A 19,827-nucleotide genomic window follows, 5' to 3' on the forward strand; every position below is an offset into this window, starting at 1 on the left:
ACCTCTGCCACCCGTGGAGTTAGGCATCTCAAGGTCTGGGCAAATGGTCGCCCGATGGCTTCCATTCAGCCCAGGACGAGGATACTAAAGTCTAACTCCTCCGCCCAAATGGTTTTCACACCGTGGCAATCTCTGTGGCCTTGAAGTCCGGGACCCAAGCAGACTTAGTGGCACCAACTTGGTAGCCAACTGGTCTCTCGGAACCCCAGCTCATATACAGTGCATAAAACATATACCATTATACACAATGTTAAAATAAAAATATTTCACACTTTCTTGAAGTCCATTGTTTACTAGGTTTGATTGAAAAGACACGCACGTTCAGTTTCAGCAATCCTAGACCTTCTATAAGAAAATGTTTTAAAAGTTGAACGAAATAATGCTTAGGTTCAGTTTCAGAGTTACATTTTTAAACACACAGGAATTTGGACTTAGACATGAAATCACCTTGCAACCTTATCGATGGTTGAAGCATCCCAAAACCTTTATACTTGGTTCTGGTGATCTGGGCATATACTGGGGAACCCTCACTAACTTAGGGAACCTCGACTGTACCCGGGATACACATATCTCTTTGCCCCATTTACCTTTCTGGTTTGTGCTCAAGCAGGGAAACTTGGTGGTGAGTCGCGCAACTGCTTTCCAGGGAAGACTTTGACCGGAGTGATGTGTCTATATGTCTCCGGAATATGACCTGATTCCCGGATACATTTTTGGGGTGACCAGCAACTCTGGATCCCTCCTACCTAGACACATTCTGAAAACACTTTTACCGCAAAGTCCCCCATGAAACTCATAGCCTGAGAATCTCCACTGGTTAGCACTCCTGGAAAGGGAAAACACACAAAAATCTTTATTGTCATTCAATACATTGATTGCAGGTACAATACACAGGTTGAAGAGCTGACACTCTAAAACAGGGCCCAGAGGTAATCAGCTGGGCATAATACCCTTATTGATGGCCTGGTTACCCCTTCACCGTCACAGGGGGGGGGGGTTTAGAAACAAAAATATATGTCAAACAATGTATAAAAAAATGGATACAAGTTAATTAAAATGCACAAAGCTCTAAAATGAAAGAAAACAGTTAGATACTATTTAAAGTATTTACTTCTGCAATATTGTATCAACCTATGAATAGGCTTGGGGGATTTATGAAAATCAATTAAACAAATTGGATTAAATCAGATTACAATGTTATTCAAATAGAATTTTTTTTTATTACATTATGGAGGTAAGAAATGAGTTAGAGCACAGAATAAGGATTAATGCATGCCACTAATAAAAGTTAAAACAATAATTATAATAGATTAAAAATAAATTAATATTCATGTTTAACGTTGGGAAAATAATGAGAATAGACACTGATCGGCTCAAAGTGATGGGTCTAACAAAATACATCTGACATTTAATATAGTGACTACACGTCAATCTTCATTTAGGCCCAATGAAGCCAAGGTTTTCAATTTATAAAGCCATAGGCTTTCTTGTTTTGATAAAGATTTAACTATCACCTCCTCGTCTCACTAGTGGGACTATTTGGATGCCCATATATTTAAGTTGGGAGGGATCACTATTATGTTTCATTTTGAAGTGTCTAGACACACTGTGTTTGTCAAAACCAAGTCTGATGCTCCTGCTATGCTCTAGGATTGTGTTTTTTAAATATCTCTTCGTGCGAACGATGTATTGATATCAGCACGGACATTGTAAGAGATATACCACATAAGTGGATTTACATGATATACAATCCTTTACCACATATTGTTCTTTTGTAATATTAGAGTGAAAGGGTTTCCTGTCAGGAAATATTTAATTACAGACTTTCCAGGGCAAGACGCAGTGTGGCGTGTGCCTTTGGTATTATGATAGCAAAATGGCGATTACTGTTAAAAGCGATCGAAACGTCTATGCCAAATGCAGTGAGAATAGTGCAATGTGTGGCTGTACGGCATAATAGTTATCCATTTAGAAGGCACTATTGATGGTGGGTCTATGTTTGAAATTGGGCCTGTTTCTACTACCAAGCTTCATAGAGCTAAGGAAAATAATGTGCCTGGAAACTTGGCAAATAGGTCCGTGATTCATTCAAAGATTATTTTAATGCCGAAGGTGCTGTCCCATGGTAATAGTGTTTAATAATTGTTAAAAACAAGTAATCAATAACTGTGTTAAATCTGAAGTCGTGATCCTGAATTTTATTTAATTGCCGTTTTAAATGAGAGATTGTACTGTGGCACCGATTATTCCTTTTATATTACAAAAATGATGTTGCATACTATTTTTCCTTGAGAGTAAATACATAGACATGGGGTTCAACAGCGCAAAAATGTATTACAAAAGTGCAATGGTAAAAAGTGAGAAACCGTACAAACAATATAAATTAACAAGTTCAACAATTTTAAATAACTTTTTTTTTTTTTTATATAAACTGTACATTGACGTTTTTGACGTTGGGCCCTTTTCTTCAAATTTTTCTACCGCCCTCAACACTATGTCTTGGATTTACTGCCGCACCTTCAATTTGGAGACCTGGTACAATTGTGTTTAGGTAACAAGGCTATTTAAGAATTCTGTCGCCTCGTTCACAGGGTCATCCTGGAACGCATGGGTCATGATTTGGAACTTTTTCTCTTCCAAATTTACTAACCGTCTTTTCAATTCTGTTGAGCCCTTTGCTCTTTTGGGCAGAGGTTCAGGGAATGTCGCTACACACCGATGTATTCCTCATCCAAGGTGAAGTCCTCGGATGCTCCATGTGTTTACTGGTGGCTCCAGATTTGAGATTGTCTTCGCCGGCATCATCTGGTCTTTCAGAAAGAACATAATCTTAAAGAACGGCCATGATGGGGTTGATTCTGGCACTCTGGGTCCGACGTCAGAGCGTGGTTGTTTCACTTTTTTTTAACTCTCCGGAAAGAGAGTCTCAAATTCTTTCACTCTGTCTGTGCTAATTTACCTTAAAAAAAAAAAAAAAAAAGTTATCAAATGGCTAATTGACAATTACTCAAAAACAAATGCACAATGCCATGCGATAACAGGAATCTAAAAACATAAATATACACTAAATCATGCAGGAGAAAGAACAAGCCATAAGCAAATAAAAAACAATGCACAATGCCATGCTGTATCAGGGACTTCTAACAGTGAGAAAAACTGCCTCTAAATCCAGCAGGGAGCTGCTTAATTGCTCAGGCAATTAACTATACTCCACCTGGCTAAATTAGAGCTCTAAGAAAAGCCTCCTGGTTGAAACAGGAGAGAGATTTCCTTAGCACAGTTACAACTGGGCTGACAGAAGGAGAGGAGAGTCTTGAGAGCACAAGAGTGCTGTCTTCTAAGATCAATACACCCAGACACGCAAAGATCTATATTTCCTGGACACAGAGGACCCAGGAACCTGCCAGGGACTGACATTAAGGGCCACCTGCTTTAAGGTACCGCTGACACTTTGGGGTGGTATTCTGGTAAGGGGCTTCCCCCCCCCCAGTATTACAGGTAGGGACTCGGGAGTGAGTTAGCCTGTACACAGGGATAGGTGTTTGTTGTTTTTGGATATTTTTGTTTGCTGTGCTGTTTAAAGGGAAAGGCTCAATAAAGCCATATGTTAAGCTGAGCACATACTTCAGAACCAGCTGCAAGGTCTGCATACACACCTACAGAATGCCGAGAAGCAGTGAACGCTGCAGGAAGAAAATCTGCAGGCTGCTAAAGAAGTAAAATTGCTACGGCAACATCTGAGAACAAAGTGTGTCCTTGCAGAGCAGCATGAAAAACTGAAGGCTACCCTAAGCATCACCAGAGCATCGCTGGAGGCCAAGCATAGCGACCAGGTGATCCAAAATATAGTGAAGGAGCCATTGATGCACCACACCAAGAGCAAGCTCCAGAAACATGATTCTCTCGCTGAGGAGCTAAACTTGTTAAAAAGGGAGAAAAGCAGCAGAGATTAAGAAATACTACAAAGCTCTTGTCCAAGTGAGGTTGGAGAGCGAAAGGTATCTGCGCAAACGCTCTGCAGCGCTCACCATACCGGCTGCCTACAGAGAAATGAAAACTAGTCAGCTAAATCGCCAGAATAAAGCAGCCTGCCTTCTCCAATTCATATGAAGAATGAAACGACAAAGAGAGAACTATGAACATTTGAAGCAGTGTGCAATTTTGCTCCAGTCAAAATGTTAGGAAGTATCTGCAGCAAAGATGCTTAAAAAAATAATTTAAAAAAAATAATAATAATAATAATACTAATATGAAGGCAGCTGCTTGTGTGATTCAATTCAGATCTAAGTCCTACGTCACGACCAAGCAAGCAGTGCATTGCGATAAGCGCACTCACAATGCCATCTCCGTACTACAATCGACTTTCCATACAATTCAGGAAAGAACAACCGAATTACGACTGAGAAACGCAATACCAGTACAGTCATGCTACTGTGGCCCCATGGCCCAAACCAGATTCCTCAGAAGGAAAATAGCCACAAGAAAGATTCAGTCTTTGGCTAGAATGAGGCAGAACTGTTTCGGTGAGCACACCTCTACAGCCAAAACATTTTTGTAGTCAACTAAAAGAGAGACCACGGAGGTCAATCAAAAGGGATAAAATCTCTGCCCACCTTGAACCACTCAGGAGTATGGATATGGAACCCGATGCAGGTGGTCACCCTAAACTCAGGGAAGAAAAGATCGCCCGACACAAGGGAAAACTCGTGACAAAGCAGTCAGAAGAAAGACTGTGCTTGGAAAAAGTCCTCCTCGAGCGACTGAAGGGTGCTGATCTAAAGCACCTTCTTGAGGAGACACTAATCACCTGGAGAAAGGGCTACAATCCCAGCGGGACTGAGGGTTCTCGTTCTCCATCCACTCTTATTTGAGCCGCAAGGATATCGAGTGAGAGTGGGAGGATGGGCTTTGGCCATGGTAAGCCTGAGCTTCCCACAAACAGGGGAGGTATGTAAAAGGAACTTATCACTGTTGGAGAGAAACTGCCTCTAAATCCAGCAGGGAACTGGTTAATTGCAGACAGGCAATTAACTAGACTCTACCTGGCTAAATTGAAGATCTAAGAAAAGCACCCTGGTGGAAACAGGAGAGAGATTTCCTTAGCACAGTTACAACTGGGCTGACAGAAGGAGAGGAGAGTCTTGAGAGCACAGGAGTACTGTATTCTGAGATCAAGACACCCAAAGACCTATATTTCCTGGACACAGAAGACCCAGGAACCTGCCAGAGTCTGAGATTAAGGGCCACCTGCTTTAAGGTACCGCTGAGACTTGAGTGGTTTGCTGTTGAGGGGCTTTCCCCCCCCCCCAGTCTTACAGATAGGGACTGGGGAGTGAGTTAGCCCTTACATAGGGATAGGTGTTTGTTGTTTTTGTATATTTTTTATTTGCTGTGCTATTTAAAGGGAAAGGCTCAATAAAGCCATGTCAATTTCATTTGAAATGGTCTCTGTTGTGCATACATCTTACACATGCAATAACAGGAGTCTGCAAAAATATATACTATGTCATGCAGAACACGCCTTGAGCAAATAAAAAAATAAAAAAGTACAATACCATGCAATAACAGGAGTCTGCAAACAAATATATACTATGTCATGCAAGAGAACACGCCTTGAGCAAATATATATAATAAAAAAAAAAAAAAAAAAAAGCACAATACCATGCAATAACAGGAGCCTGCAAAGATAAATATACACTGTCATGCAAGAGAACACGCTTTGAACTATTAAAAAACAGGATGCATTGAAATAAACATCCGACAAGCAAAAAATAAATAAAACTAAATACAGTATAACACGACTTGAACTACTAAAAAAAATGATACAATGGGATGCATTGAAATAAGCATTCTGCAAGCCAAAAAATAAGTTAATTAAAACTTATTTAACAAATTTACTTGCATGTAATGTACAACAAATCTGAAATGTCTCTCCTTAATTTTTCATGAACATTGCGATCATGATAGGACTAGAAACGTTGGTTCCATAATGGTTCTCTTTTGAAAACCTCTGAAATAAGGTTTTCTATGGTAGAGAATAGCACCACTTTTTAATTTTGCAAAAGTTATGTCTAAAAGCAGTTACCAGGCAGAATAGGTGAACTTATTTTTCATTGACTGCTGCTCACGTGACATGGCCACCGCACGGCAAATACAAACAATTTTGTCTCCTATTTTCAGTAGCGCTGCCTCTCATGCACTGTAGACATGTGCATTGGAGTTCCTGTGCTTGTGTTCAGCATGAGCGAAGTCGCACGTGCCGTTTGAGGTACTATGGACGTGGCCTTAGAAGGGGAAGAGGCAGGCAAGTGCTGAACTGACCCATCCCAATAATTTGCCAGATTGAGTGATATTGGCGTTGTCAGGGCAGGATTGGCAATGCTGGGGGTGACCGATTCTTCTAGCAGCAAGGGGAATAGCTCCTCCAGCACAGAGGGGACTCGGGATACTCTGAGACCAAAAAATGTTGTGGTGGTACGGGATTCCATTATTAGGTCAGAATGGGGCAATCTGTTGCTGTGATTGCATGAACCAAACACAGTTTGTTGTTTCCCAGAGGGGAGGGGGGAGCAAGGCTAAAGCGAACAAGAGTTAGAGAGGGGTGGGGTTGCAGAGCGAACAAGAGCTAGTGGGGGCAGCAGAGAGCAGACAAGGGCGTGAAAGGGGGCGAAAGCAAGAGGGAGCGACAGAGAAAAGAGGAGAGGGGGGCAAACTGGAGGCGAGAGAGGGCGAGCACGAAAAATATAAATCTATAACATTTTGTCTCTTGGTCTAAAGTTTGTATTTATGTGCTATATTGAAAAGGTAGTTTGCTATATATGCATTGCATACCTGTATATTATTTGGGTCTCAGACTAAACATATAATAGTGCCTAATTTACAAAATCCTAACTGTATGACAAAATTTTGAAAATACTTTCGGATTCTCAGCAATCTCATTTGTATGGATATAGGGAGAACATGGCACGGGTATTTTAATTATGTTGTATAATGCAAGACTATCATGATAGTTCTTTGCCATTTCAGATAACCAACTTTATTGCCCCCCTTGTCTGCCCATCAATAAAAATTATTCACCCTCATTATAGGAAGAACCTACAATTATAAAGTGTTTCTTTTTTTATATCGGGTGTATGCATTTTCTGGATGATTTTAATTGGAATTTTTTTCTTTTTTTTTCTGAACGATTCATTTAAACCTATTTTTCCAACCTCAGAGGTGTTCTTACAAAATAAAAGAATTATGTTTTTCCAGTGCTAAAAGATCTACTGAACAGTTCAAACGTGTTCACACCAAACTTAAGTAGAAGTTAAAAGCCATAAGACCATATGACGAAGTGCTGCTATGCCATAAGACACCAGGCATAAGTGAATGGTGTTACCTAGTGCAAGGTGTTAAGGTAGAGCACTGCTTCGTAAGTTTGGACCATAGTATTTTTGTTCCAAACCACACACAGCTCTGAGGGACATGTGGCTTAATTATATCTGGTCTGCAATTTTGGAAATAGCCAAATGATGTAGAGATGTAGCAGATGTTATTGCACCTGCTGGTGTGTTAGCCATGCTCCCATTCCATACACAGCTAATGCACGTTCAATAGTGCTGGCTCTCGCTAGCACATTGTTTGTCCTGCTGCAACACGTCAGTGGGAGCAATAATGGCTACTACATCTTTAATTTGGAAACAATAGATAGCTCTGGTGCATATCTACAGTACTGTATATGGCATTAAAAAGCTGCATTTTGCTGACATTTAAAGTAAATGCTTCAAAGGGTTCACATATTCAATACTCTACAACTTTATCAATCTAACTGTAAAATACTGTACCCACCTACACATAAGAGATCATCACTACATTAACCAAAATTCTTGACTTTATTTTGAACCACATTTTTATACATCAGCACTTAAAGTGAAGACTAGGTTACATAGCAACCCATGAAGCCTGTAGTGCTGAAAGTAGAAGTGCTCCTTGGTGACATATTGGAGATGCAATAAAGTGAAAACTCAGCCATGTAACATTTTCTCCATCATTGCTTTTGATTTTAATATTAAAACATGTTTAAAAGCCTTGGCCCAACGGCTTAGCTCAGACAGAACACATGAAATATACAATGCATACTGCTTTTGTTTGGGGATAATTAGGGAATAAACTTAAATATGGTATGTAGCAGCTACTCAAACACTGTAATACTCAGGACTGTGCAAGAAGCCAGTTCTTTATATAGATATATATTTAAAAAAAAAAAACCCCCATTAAAAATCGATATTAAAAAAAAAAAAAGGGCAGAAAGAAAAATAAAATACAAAATTGTGTTTAAAACAATCAAAAATACTGAAGGATTCTACAATAAAATGTCCCTACAATGTGAAATGGTAAAGATATATAACTTTTTGGTCATATACAGATTTCCATATTTTACAAAGGGAAACTGAACATGTCATTTTCATTGTGAGACAAGCATGCATCATTGAGCAACACACCTACACATTGTCCCACGAATCAAAATGTTTGGTGTAACCGAACCTCAAAAAGCCTTTGAATCACAGGTGTACTAACCTGACAAATTTGGCCTATACATCAACTTTTGTGCATTATTATTAAAAAAAAAAAAAAAAAAACCCGGAGAAATTGGCTTGAGTTCTTGGCTTTTTGTGGGTAGCCCGAGTACTTTAATTTTTTGTATCAGAGGCAGTAAAAAGGCACTGGAAACCTTTGCTGGCCTATAAGCTGTACTTGAAGGTGCCATGCACAAAGTACGGTACATGTCAAAGCCAATGTACTGTGTTCAAATAGGGCAAACAAAATAAAAACAACATTAGGAGCAGTTTATCGAAACTGAAAAGTTTATGGCATGTCACAATCTTTACGTTCAAGTTTATAAAACAAGTGCCAGCAGCTCATGGTGATTCTGAGATAGGTAGATCAGAATTTAGTTTACACCAGACAGGATAGCTACTTTTATAGCCAGGATAACTTTTAAACTACAAGTATTAATTTGAATGCACTTCTCTTGGATGGGTTTTAATGCCATAAGAATGCCAACTAGCAAACAAACCAATACTTGCTTTAATGATTTATAAAAAATTAAAAAAATGATATGGCAACACAGCTAATGGAGTGGATACAGTACGTCACAGAAACAAAAGTCTTTGCAGGCAACACTGGCTGGAAATAGTAAAAACACTTAAATGGGTAAAAAAAAGTGATTATCTAAATTATATACAATATTAGCTAATTGGGTTAGGCAGAGACAACTTTTTTAATGCGTCTCAAGACTGAATGTCATCATTCATTACTCGTTCCCCAAGGCGTGTTTTAACACAAAGACAGATACATGTATGTAAAAATGAAACATTGTGAAAAAGAGCTAAAAACAAAAAATACAGTATTTCCTTTGAAAATGAAATTATAAGCTATGTCCAATGTGGAATGTACTTACAGCAATTTATATCAGGGCTCTACAATAAAATTATCTTTTATAAAAACACTATTTGACCACCCATACACATAATGTCCCACTTGCTCAGGACACAATCTTCAAACACATAGTTGAAGTTCAAAAGGTTTTGGACGATTTCTTCAATTATGAGACAGTCAATTTAAAAAAAAATCCATTCACAGTTCAAGAGCAAACCCTGGTGAAATGGGAAGCTTTATCTGTAGAGCCCTAATCCTTATAAAGGATAAGATTCATTTGTTGAACTTTAAAGGGTACCCAATGGCTTTTTCCAGGCACTCAACTAGAGATCCAGCGGACAGGAAATCTCTTTCCACTTCAACAAATTTGATGTAGATAGTCTTGGGTGACACTCCAGGTTCTACTTTGCAGTTTTGTGCCAAAAATCCATTGATACTAGCCCACTCTTTGCTTTGGTTCTTGATGGTGGACTGGAAATGAAAAAATAAGCACTGCTGTAGAGTTATGCTCTCTGCAATGCCAAGATAACAATAGTTAATTTTGGTAGTTATTGTATCAGATTTCGAGGCATGCCCCAGAGCATTTTCACAATTACCATGACTCTCATTAACTAAATCGACAATTCCATGGTCTACAACTGATTTGCCACGTATTTCTTCGTAACCAATGGCATAAAGCCCAGGACTTTTCGGAATACCGCCAGGTAACAAATATTGGACAATATCACCTCCAATCGGCTTGGAATGAGCTATGGGTATCCAGTCAATCTCCATGTTTAGCTCAAGGCATCGTGCTTCACTAATTGTAATTTCCAAAAACTTATAATACACATTTTTCCAGTTCATTTTCTGTACTCTGGTCATGACGACTCTGCCCTCTGGCTTCTCAGGATTGAAGTACTCTCTAAGCCGTTTTCCAAGAGGGACCTGTGAACTTATTTCAGCATAATGATACCGAATATCTTCTTTCCACCGAGTATTGTAACCAATGCCAAAGATTGCCAGTTTGTTAGAGAGATGAAGTCTAGAAAAATCTGTCCAGCTTTGAAAAAGCTCCCACTTTAGCTGCACAGACTCCAAAATGTGCATAATAGTTTGCAATGTATCTCTCTTCCTAAAAGAAGAAAACAGTCGTTTAACACAGATTAATAAACTTGATTAAATATTCAATATAAAATAGTTATCACACTAATTTAAATGAGAACAAAATGATTACAAAGGATTAGCACAAAATATACTTTCCAAAACATAAATGAGTTAACAAAAAAACCATGTTAAATGTTATGCAAAACAAAAAGCAAAAATCAGTTTTAAATTATTTATGCAAAAGGTTGGACATCTTTTTAGAAAGGAAAGGTATACAGGGATATACCAAATAAGAATACACGGGAAGGATGTTGATCAAGGGATTAATCTGATTGCCAATTCATGGAGTCGGGAAAGAATTTATTTTTCCCCTTATGAGATATCATGGATGATATGACACTGGGCGTTTTGTTTGCCTTCCTCTGGATCAATAAGCAAGTATAGATATAGGATAAAGTATCTGTTGTCTAAATTTAGCATAGGTTGAACGAATGTCTTTTTTTCAAATCTCATCTACTATTTTACTATTCCCCTGCCCTCCCCCCCCCCCAATCTCTTACTGAAGGACCAGAAAACACAAACAATAACCAGCTAAAATTTATATACATGATATTCTCTCTCAAAAGAAAAACAAAACAGCAACTTACTGCATCTCTTCTGAAGACTCTTTATTCTTCTGTGGTCTCTTTGGAATACTTATTTCATCTAAAACAAAAATAAGAATGTTACCTTTGAAAGTAAGATAAAAAGTAATTTTAAACCTAGAATTCAAACAGCATATTACAAAATAAAAAACAAGGCAATTCCACTTCCCCTTGTAGGGTTACTTTTGTGAAAATCCGGGTAGAATGCCTAAATTTGCTGAAATAAAAATGTTATATACAGCATGGATTTCCATTGCTTGAGAATAAAAAGGGGCGACCCGCGTAGCACAGGGTGACGTCCATTTGAACATTTTCTTTTGTCGTCAACTATATATGATTTCTTCTAATAATTTCCATTCTAGGTGTATAAAAAAAAAATATATAAACAAATAATCACTGGACGTGTTGGGGAACTGTACAAGGTTAGCCTGTAGAGAAGACAAAAAGGCTTTGTAATAACTGGTGCTTAAAGAGAGTGCTAGGTTTTTTAAGACCACTCTTGTTCCTTCTTCAGGCTTATTACAATAGAATAGTGGTGGCCAATCAGTGGCATACGGCAGCATTTGGAATGGCCCGCATCGATCACCCTGTGCACCTGGCCGGTGCTGGAAGTCAGGCCCGACTTTAGCATCCACTCGCAGGGCCCCAGCACTATCGCGGGGACAGTGTAGCACTATAGCAATACAACACATATATAAAAGTGTATTAAAAGGGACCACATGTAGTAATAGTAGTAGTAGTAGTAGTAGTACCCAAATATTAAGAAGCAAGATTGCTAAAGTCAACATATACTTATATCCACTCCTGTGCATCACACTGTGGGGCAACCAGCCAAGGGATGTGCAACTCTCAAATTGTTCACCATGCTTTGCCTTTCAAGTCAGTTAAGATGGACCCTCGCTGCAGTACCCATCACTTGAGCTTAAAGATGCAATCACTGGTATTTATTTTTGTTACTTTTTTTGCCGCTTCTCTTCCACCGTCTCAGGGACCTACATGGAGGTCCCTTTAAGAATAAGTATTAACCAATCACACATCCCCTATTGTTGGGGGGTGCAGGGCAGATGCGACACACTCAAGGTTTGCGATGGAATTTAATATATATTTTCCTTTTTCACCTACATGGCAGGGGGCACACTTGGGTTTAGCTCCAGCTCTGGCCAGAATAGGACAGAAAAGCTTTCCTGCAGATAGTACTTACTGTAAGTATCTTCCTCCTCTACCTGCAGGCAGTCTTTTTCTGTCCTACCTGGCCAATGGGTGTTATTTTTTGGCTTGCCCAACTACCTCCCTCTTTTTTGGGGTGGGAGGGGGGGGGGAAGAGAGAAGAGAGTAAGTCAATACCAGGGGGGAGGTGGGGGGGGGGGGGGGGAAAGAGAGAGAAGAGAGTAAGTCAATACCAGGGGGGGGGGTCAGTTTTTCTCCCACACTTCTGCCCTATGAAGCTCCTGATGTCGCACTCCGAGTGGCAATTCAGAGGGCCTTCTGAGACCAGGGCTTCCTGCAGAAGCACTTTGCTCAGCGGTGGCAATTCTCTTTATCCTCTGGAAAAGCAGCATGGAGCAGTGTTTGCTGCTCTCCAGTCTTAATTATGGTACTGTATTCTAACCCAGACGCAAAAGGTGACATATTAGGGCTTCCCCTCTGATACCTTCCAGATTAAGAGTGGTACTAGACATGGGTGTCCTCTTTCGCCCTATGCATGGAACCATTAGCACCCCAAATTAAAGATCAATCGCATAAATTAGCTTTATATGCAGATGATGTCATACTGGTACTGTGAAGACCTCTAACCTTCCTGCCCAAACTCTTCAATTTACAAGGTAAATGTAATAGAATATCAGGCTTAAAAATAAGCCAGGAGGAGAAGGAGGGGGGCTTGGAGCACAGCAAATAAAATGACAGGCTGGCGGCAGTAGCAGCGTGCAAAAACTTTAATGCGGCAACATAGCCATAATAAAACAGGACAATTCTCTGACGCATTTCGTCTAAGAGACTTTTTCAACTCTTTGAAAAAGTCTCTTAGACGAAACGCGTCAGATAATTGTCCTGTTTTATTATGGCTATGTTGCCGCATTAAAATTTTTGCACGCTGCTACTGCCGCCAGCCTGTCATTTTATTTGCTGTGCTCCAAGCCCCCCTCCTTCCCCTCCTGCTTACTCACCTGCTCTGGGACGGATGCACGCCTTAAGGAGAGCAGAGGTGAGGTCCCCTTCTCTGGAACGGACAGCCTGCAGGCACCACCGAGCCAGCTACACGAGTCTCTGTACTCCCTGCTCGAGGACCCGCCGGGAACACGTGACCCGCCACAGAAGGAACCGCCGGATGGGACAAGCACTCCGGTCAGGTTAGAGGTCACTTTCCCTTTTTAGCGGCTATCCCAATTATGGATCATTGTGTCTGAATGAAGTGATTTGAACTGTTCCTATACATAGGGGTACATATCTCACTGCTCTCACTCATTACCAATTTGGCAAATCTGCCTTACCATGGCTACACTGAGGATTTAACAGTCCTCAAACCAACACCAATTTGAAGCACCCTCTTAGGGGTTCACTCCCTTAACTACCTTAAAAATAAGCCAAGCTAAATCAGAAGCCCTAAATGTGAATCTGCCCAAGGAAAAACTGATTTCTATTAACTTTAACTGGCAACCAGTTGACATTAAGTATTTAGGTATCAACATCACTAGTAGCTACAATACTCTATACAGGGAGAACTACCCCAGTCTATTACAAAAAGCTGAAAGGAGATGTAGGGGAGTGGTCCTCATATAGCATCTCTTAGTTTTTAAGGATGTGCTGTATCAAGATAAATCTGCTTCCCCGACTTCTCTATTTATTCCAAACCCTGCCAGTACCAGTTGTGCTGAGGGATATACGTATGGTACAGAAGTCAGTATCTAAATTTATTTGGAAAGGCAAGACCCCGAGAGTTAAGAGTAACATTTTAAGGAGACAATTCTGGGAGAGGGAGGTTTGGGGGGAGCATGCAGTACCTTGCCTGTTGCTGCCACCAACTATAGGACATCCCAATTATGTCAAATTTCACAATGGCATACAAACTCATCACAGAAACGTTGGGTGGAGCTGGAAGGCGAGATGTGCTCTCCTTTAGCATTACATAATATGATTTGGTCCCCAAAAAAGATGCATAGATCTATAGCCGCTTTCCTCGATGACCAATTCGCTAGCAGTTTGGGAGGCCCCCAAATTTAGGTGCTCCAAGACCTCAAAAACACACTAAATGACTCCAATACTTGATAACCTTGACTTTGCTCTTGCGCTGAATAGTGGGGATTTTAACATTTGGAATCAAAAAGGGTATTGTAGACGCAAGGATCTGGAAGGTAGAATAGGTATCAAACCTTCAGCCAAATTAAGTAAAACAAAGACATCCCTAACTCAATTTTTTAGGTCCCTCCAGATCCGGGCTTTTTATAACAAAATGACTCCCTGCCCTCCTTTGACGAATTTCAAAAAGCTCTGTATATTTGTGACGGTGAAGGGGTACCCAGACCATGAAATAAAGGCATTCTGCTCGGCTGGGTTCCCCAGAGTCAGATAAATTGACTGTAGAGTGTCAGTTCTGCAGCCCAGGGCTGGCTGCAGTTCTATTAATATGTAATGATATGTCTAAAATGCACCCGCTAGGAATAAGGGGCCTCTAGCACTGTTTAAAGGGTTAATTGGATAAACGTGCCTGTGGTTATGTGGTCGAGGCTGGCATTACAACACTATCACTGTGTAACCGCGGACAAGCAAGGGAAGCCTTAACCGCAAGCTAAATCGGTTAAGTGGTCTGCGGTCACGAAAGGATGCCGGATTGCAACAATTTATATGTGGTCTCATTCAATTAAGGTCAATTGGTAAAGTGCATCTGCGGTTATTGATTGAGGCCAAGCATTGCAACATTGCATCCCGACCCCAAACCGGGGAAAAGTTTAACCACAAACCACATCATAGCCCTCACATAATTAAGCAGCTAACTTGATAGGAAGGTCCTACCTTTCTAATTTTTGGTATGCAGAGTGCTAGGGGGTAGACATAATCTAGTATAGTTCTGAGACTAACATTTATTTAAAGGCATACATGAGAAGTAGCTTGGAGTTTAGTATTTTAAAGTTATAGGAAACGGGACATTTACATTTCAGTCAGGCAAGACAGCAGATACATTAAGCATTCACCATTGTCATTTATGATCAGGGATGAGTCATGTATAATGTCCGGGCTTCTGAGACTCCCTGTGGAGCCGACTCCAGTGTGTCTGCAAAAGTCCGGGGCTTCAAAAGACACCGACCGACCTGGGGAAAGTGCTAAATGTCAGGAGATAGATATATATATATTTTATTATTCCCCCACTGTCTGTTTATTGTTCACTCCCTATCCCAGTGTTCCCTGTCCCCTACCACCCTCACTGTAGGGTTTTTGTCTACCCACTAGTGCCACATCACTCCAGGTTTAACTTTATTATCTTGTGCCTACATTAAATTATTTACTTTGGCATTTACCGTGTTGGATCTATTATTCTCTAGTCAGTGAGTGCTAGAACCTTAGTTTGTATTTACAATATTAGAAACAGATACAAGTGGACTAACCTCTCAATTATACATGGAAGTGATCAGTTCTGGCACTGGGTACTAAGGGAAGCTCTCTTATATAGCTAAGTGGGATGCAGACCTAGGGGAAGTACTTGAATTGGAAGATTAGGAAGCAATCTTACTTGCAGCTTCGAAAAGCTCAATCTGCACGACCTTAAAGGAAACGCATATAAAAAGGTCATAATGAGGTGGTATCTTACTCCAATTAAATTATAAAAATTCATCCTGGGTTACTCCCCATTGTGCCCGAGACAGTGTGGAGAGCTAGCGGACTTGTTGCACATGCTGTGGTCTTGCCCTCGTTTGACTCCCTTATGGGAACAAACTAAGGATTGGCTGCAGAGGATTTTGAGCCTCGTAATCCCCATGGACCCGTGGCTATTCCTACTGAACAGACCTTTACAGGGTGCATCAAGAGCAAGTTCTAATCGCCCACTTTTCGTTGGCAACAAGGTGTGAGATTGCGACATTGTGGAAACAGAAGGAAATTCCAACTGTGGCCAAAATTAGGAGCAAAATTTGGTTTGTGTGCCAGATGGAGAAATTGAAAAGCTTGGTGAATGATTATGGCAATAAATTCCAAAAAGTCTGGCTGCCTTGGCTGGCCCAGACTGACATCCCAGGAGTGAATGCCACAACGATATTGCTTTGATAACTCTAGGTGCGTTCTCCTTTGACTTGCGATACGGGTCTCAAGACCAAAAAGCTCAGGATTGGAACCGGAAAGAAATAACCAAAACAAGAGGACTAGACCAAATACTGGAGACAACACAAGTTAGGTTAACGAAAATAGAATAGACCTTCAACACAAACCCCCCCATCCTCCCTCATTTCCCACTGGTTATTTATCTATGATTTGTATATGATTTTCATGTTGATCAATAATGCCGATTGCATCTTGATTGAATGTATAGAATATGTTTAAACCAAGAATACTAATAAAATGTAAGTTACAAAAAAAAATAAAAAAATGATAGGGTTCAAGATCCATGCCATCTTTGCATGTATTTGTGTGTGTGCCTAGTTCACCTTTGGTGGATTTCTTGTACTGGTTTTACCCGATAAATAAATTGCCTTATTTTTTTTAAAATAAATAAAAGTGAAGTTGAAAAGAACATATTCCTTATAAAAATCGGGGCCTGCCCACTATGCGAGCCAATCAGCAGTTGGCTGTATGAGGTAGGAGGGTAAAAAGAAAAACTTGCCATTTGGCTTGTGGCAGGAAGGTCAGAGAGACAGAGAGGCAGCCCAACTTAAATTGCAACTGCATCTGAAATTCAGGAAACACCTCCAAGTATACAGGAGTATATCAAACAGTGCATGCCGGGCTGAACTAGCCACTTTCCTGTACTGCCCACTGTAAACAAGAGAGCTCACCTAAACGGCCATCAACAGTCTTAATGTTACAGAGCAATGAAAAACTAGGAGCTCCTCACTAAACCCTGTGCCATCAAACAACTTGTCCGCTCACTGACAGAACAAAACCACACACAGATCAACAGCCTGCCAACAAAACAAAATCAACTCAAAAATCGGCAGCGAAATTAAGGAGCAGTATGCGACTACGTGGAAAATTATATCCAGCGATCAAAAGAAGCTTGAGACCTATCACAGCCAACAGAGAGAGAGCGAGAGAGCACACAACCTACTGAAGGTCAATGACCCTAAGCAGAGACAGACCTTGTGCCAGCACAGAATGGGCGCCCACAGCTTGGAAATAGAAACACAGAGAGAGAAACTGGAAGCCCAGGGTGATAAGACTGTGCCAGCGATCTGAGCTAGGAGAGATAGAAGTTGAAACACTGCCTGCTGCGCTGTATAAAATACTCTGAAGTGAGGTGTGTCCACTTTAATAAACTTCTGGATAAGATCTGTTAGTTTCTCATAGTCTTTTCTCTTTTCATTGTTTTTCCGTGCAAAACAATGTCATTTACAAATACATACATACAGCTGAACCCCGTTATAACGCGGACCTTGGGGGCCACAGAATGAGACCGCGTTATAACCAGATTCGTGTTAAAAATTTAGCCGCGTGATACCGGCATCTAGATCTCTCTCCTCTTTGCAGCTGTCAGCCCTCTTGCGCGGCGTTGCAGAGGAGGGTCACAAGTCACATCCCCTACACTTTTTTTTTAAACATTCAATTCAATGCTTTATTGATAACGGACACACACACCTACACCATGTTGGAATTGAACATTAATACATTTTAAATAATACACATGCAGGGATCGAACTCAGGACCTTCCATATACTGGTATCAATGCTTTGTGACAAGACAGACCGTATAAATATATTTATCCTCTACAGCACATTGTCAAGCTCCAGAGTTGAACTGCATTCATTTCAGCACCAGTGACCCCGTGCTTCCTAAGATACTAACCTCAGTAGGGGGTGCTGATAGCAAGTTCAGCTGTACTAGTTGGGGTTATGATGGCCGTTTAAATGTCCCGCGGGCCAATAGGAAGCCGTGACATAATAAGTTTCAGCTTCCTATTGGGCTACCAGCACCCGGAGTTATGTATCTGGGGAACAAGGGATCCTCCAAGCTGAAATTAACGTGGTTCAGCTCCGGACATATCGTGCTTCCCATCTAGGGAGGAATTTCTTTTGGAGGGCATATGCTCCTTTAAGTAGTAATTCTTTGATTACACTCCATTTAGAATAAAGGCATTGACCAATATTAGATTAGGTACCCCTTTGCCAGCGCCCACACATCACCCTTTTCATGTAGATACTTAGTAAGAGTATAAAAGGGATTACAGACATACAAAAATATTCTATTGCTCAATTCTTTGCCAAAATATGGACCAGCTTGAAGTGCACTCAAGAGAGAAGGAAGTAGTAATACAGTACCGTTGTTTGGGGCACTCTGTACTGCAGGCTTCTGGACCACCCACGGTGCTAGAAAAAAATAAAACAACAACTTGTTTGCGGTCTCGTGTTCCGATTACAATTTGGATCTTTAACTTTTTGTTTAATATTCAACTTACCCTTCATTAAGTAATTGTGTGAAGTTTATAATTTAACATTATTCCTGACCAAGTGATGCCACATGTTCCAACACCAGATAACGATACAGTAAGGTGATGCAGGCACACAACGTGTTTGAAGTCAGTACTTAGCTGCCGGTGCACTGTAAAACAGTGAATCCACAGGTCCCAGAATAGGACTTTGTCAAGGGGAGGGCACTCACCTTGACAAGGCAGTGTAACCATGCCGTAATGTTGGAATTTTGGCTAAATAAATTGTGGTGAAAAAGTCTGTGTGTCTGCATTTTCCCGATCCCCAACACAAGATAACACCTTGAGTGGGTAGTGGTTTACCTTTAGAGATATGAGAATACTACAGGGAAAGAGCCTAGTTATTTCCAGTTCCACAAAACATATATTCAGTACCAAAATCTATTTTAGTTTTTTTCTGCCATACCAAAATCAAAGTAATCCAGCAACCGTGAAGGTCGCCTCTTGGGTGCTGGATTAGACTTCAATTCTGGTTTGAGACTGTGTTTTGGAATTTTATTGTACTGCTGTCATTTGGTGTGTAAAATTCTCATGTTTATTCTCTTCGGTCCCATTCTCTGCAGTAGATCCCCAGCGCACACCGGCTCCTTACGTTTAGATTTACTGGTGCCGATTTATCCCCCAATTTGGACAAGTGCTCTCACATACATTGTGCTCCATTAGTAATGTTGCATTTGTGTACGTTTAACACCATACTGTATTTCACTATAGACCACTCTACTGTGGTTAATTGTTCCATCCTCTTATTCTGCACTGTGGCCCCTTGAGCACAGCCACATCCCCCCTCACCCTAATATATATCTGGTTTTGCCTATCGGTTTTTATTGCTCGTGAAAGGCTCAAGTTGGAGCCGAAATGTTGAGCTAATAAAATTCATTTTTTTGAGTGCCTGTTTTTTTTTTTTTGCTTACTGTACGGCATGCACCCAGATTAAGCAATTTGCTATAGTGAGTTGAGATATATAGATATATAGATATATATACACACACAGTGTTCGACAAATCCATTCACCTACAGGCCCGTGGCGACCTCCTCATGGCCGCCCAAGCATGG

At 40.6% G+C, this 19,827-nt stretch overlaps 1 protein-coding gene across 3 annotated transcripts in view; it reads right to left on the bottom strand.

Annotated features, from left to right (window-relative positions):
• Positions 1–1,239: 1,239 nt before the first annotated feature.
• Positions 1,240–19,827, bottom strand: part of MSANTD2 (Myb/SANT DNA binding domain containing 2) — a 35,240-nt gene continuing 16,652 nt past the window's right edge. The window contains exons 3-7 of one of the 3 annotated variants that reach the window (XR_012802168.1): positions 18,608–18,655; positions 15,338–15,454; positions 11,154–11,211; positions 9,443–10,534; positions 1,240–2,959 (exon numbers count right to left, since the gene is read on the bottom strand). Coding sequence is in view for 2 of the 3 variants with exons in the window: in XM_075604300.1 (XP_075460415.1) it covers positions 9,694–10,534; positions 11,154–11,211; positions 15,338–15,454; positions 18,608–18,655 (1,064 nt within the window). In the remaining variant the exon portion in view is untranslated. Of the gene's footprint in view, positions 2,960–8,231; positions 10,535–11,153; positions 11,212–15,337; positions 15,455–18,607; positions 18,656–19,827 lie in introns of those variants that run through there. The other 2 variants (XM_075604300.1, XM_075604301.1) reach the window with 2 other exon arrangements.

Source organism: Ascaphus truei, chromosome 6, assembly GCF_040206685.1.
Source record: "Ascaphus truei isolate aAscTru1 chromosome 6, aAscTru1.hap1, whole genome shotgun sequence".
Taxonomy (NCBI): domain Eukaryota; kingdom Metazoa; phylum Chordata; class Amphibia; order Anura; family Ascaphidae; genus Ascaphus; species Ascaphus truei.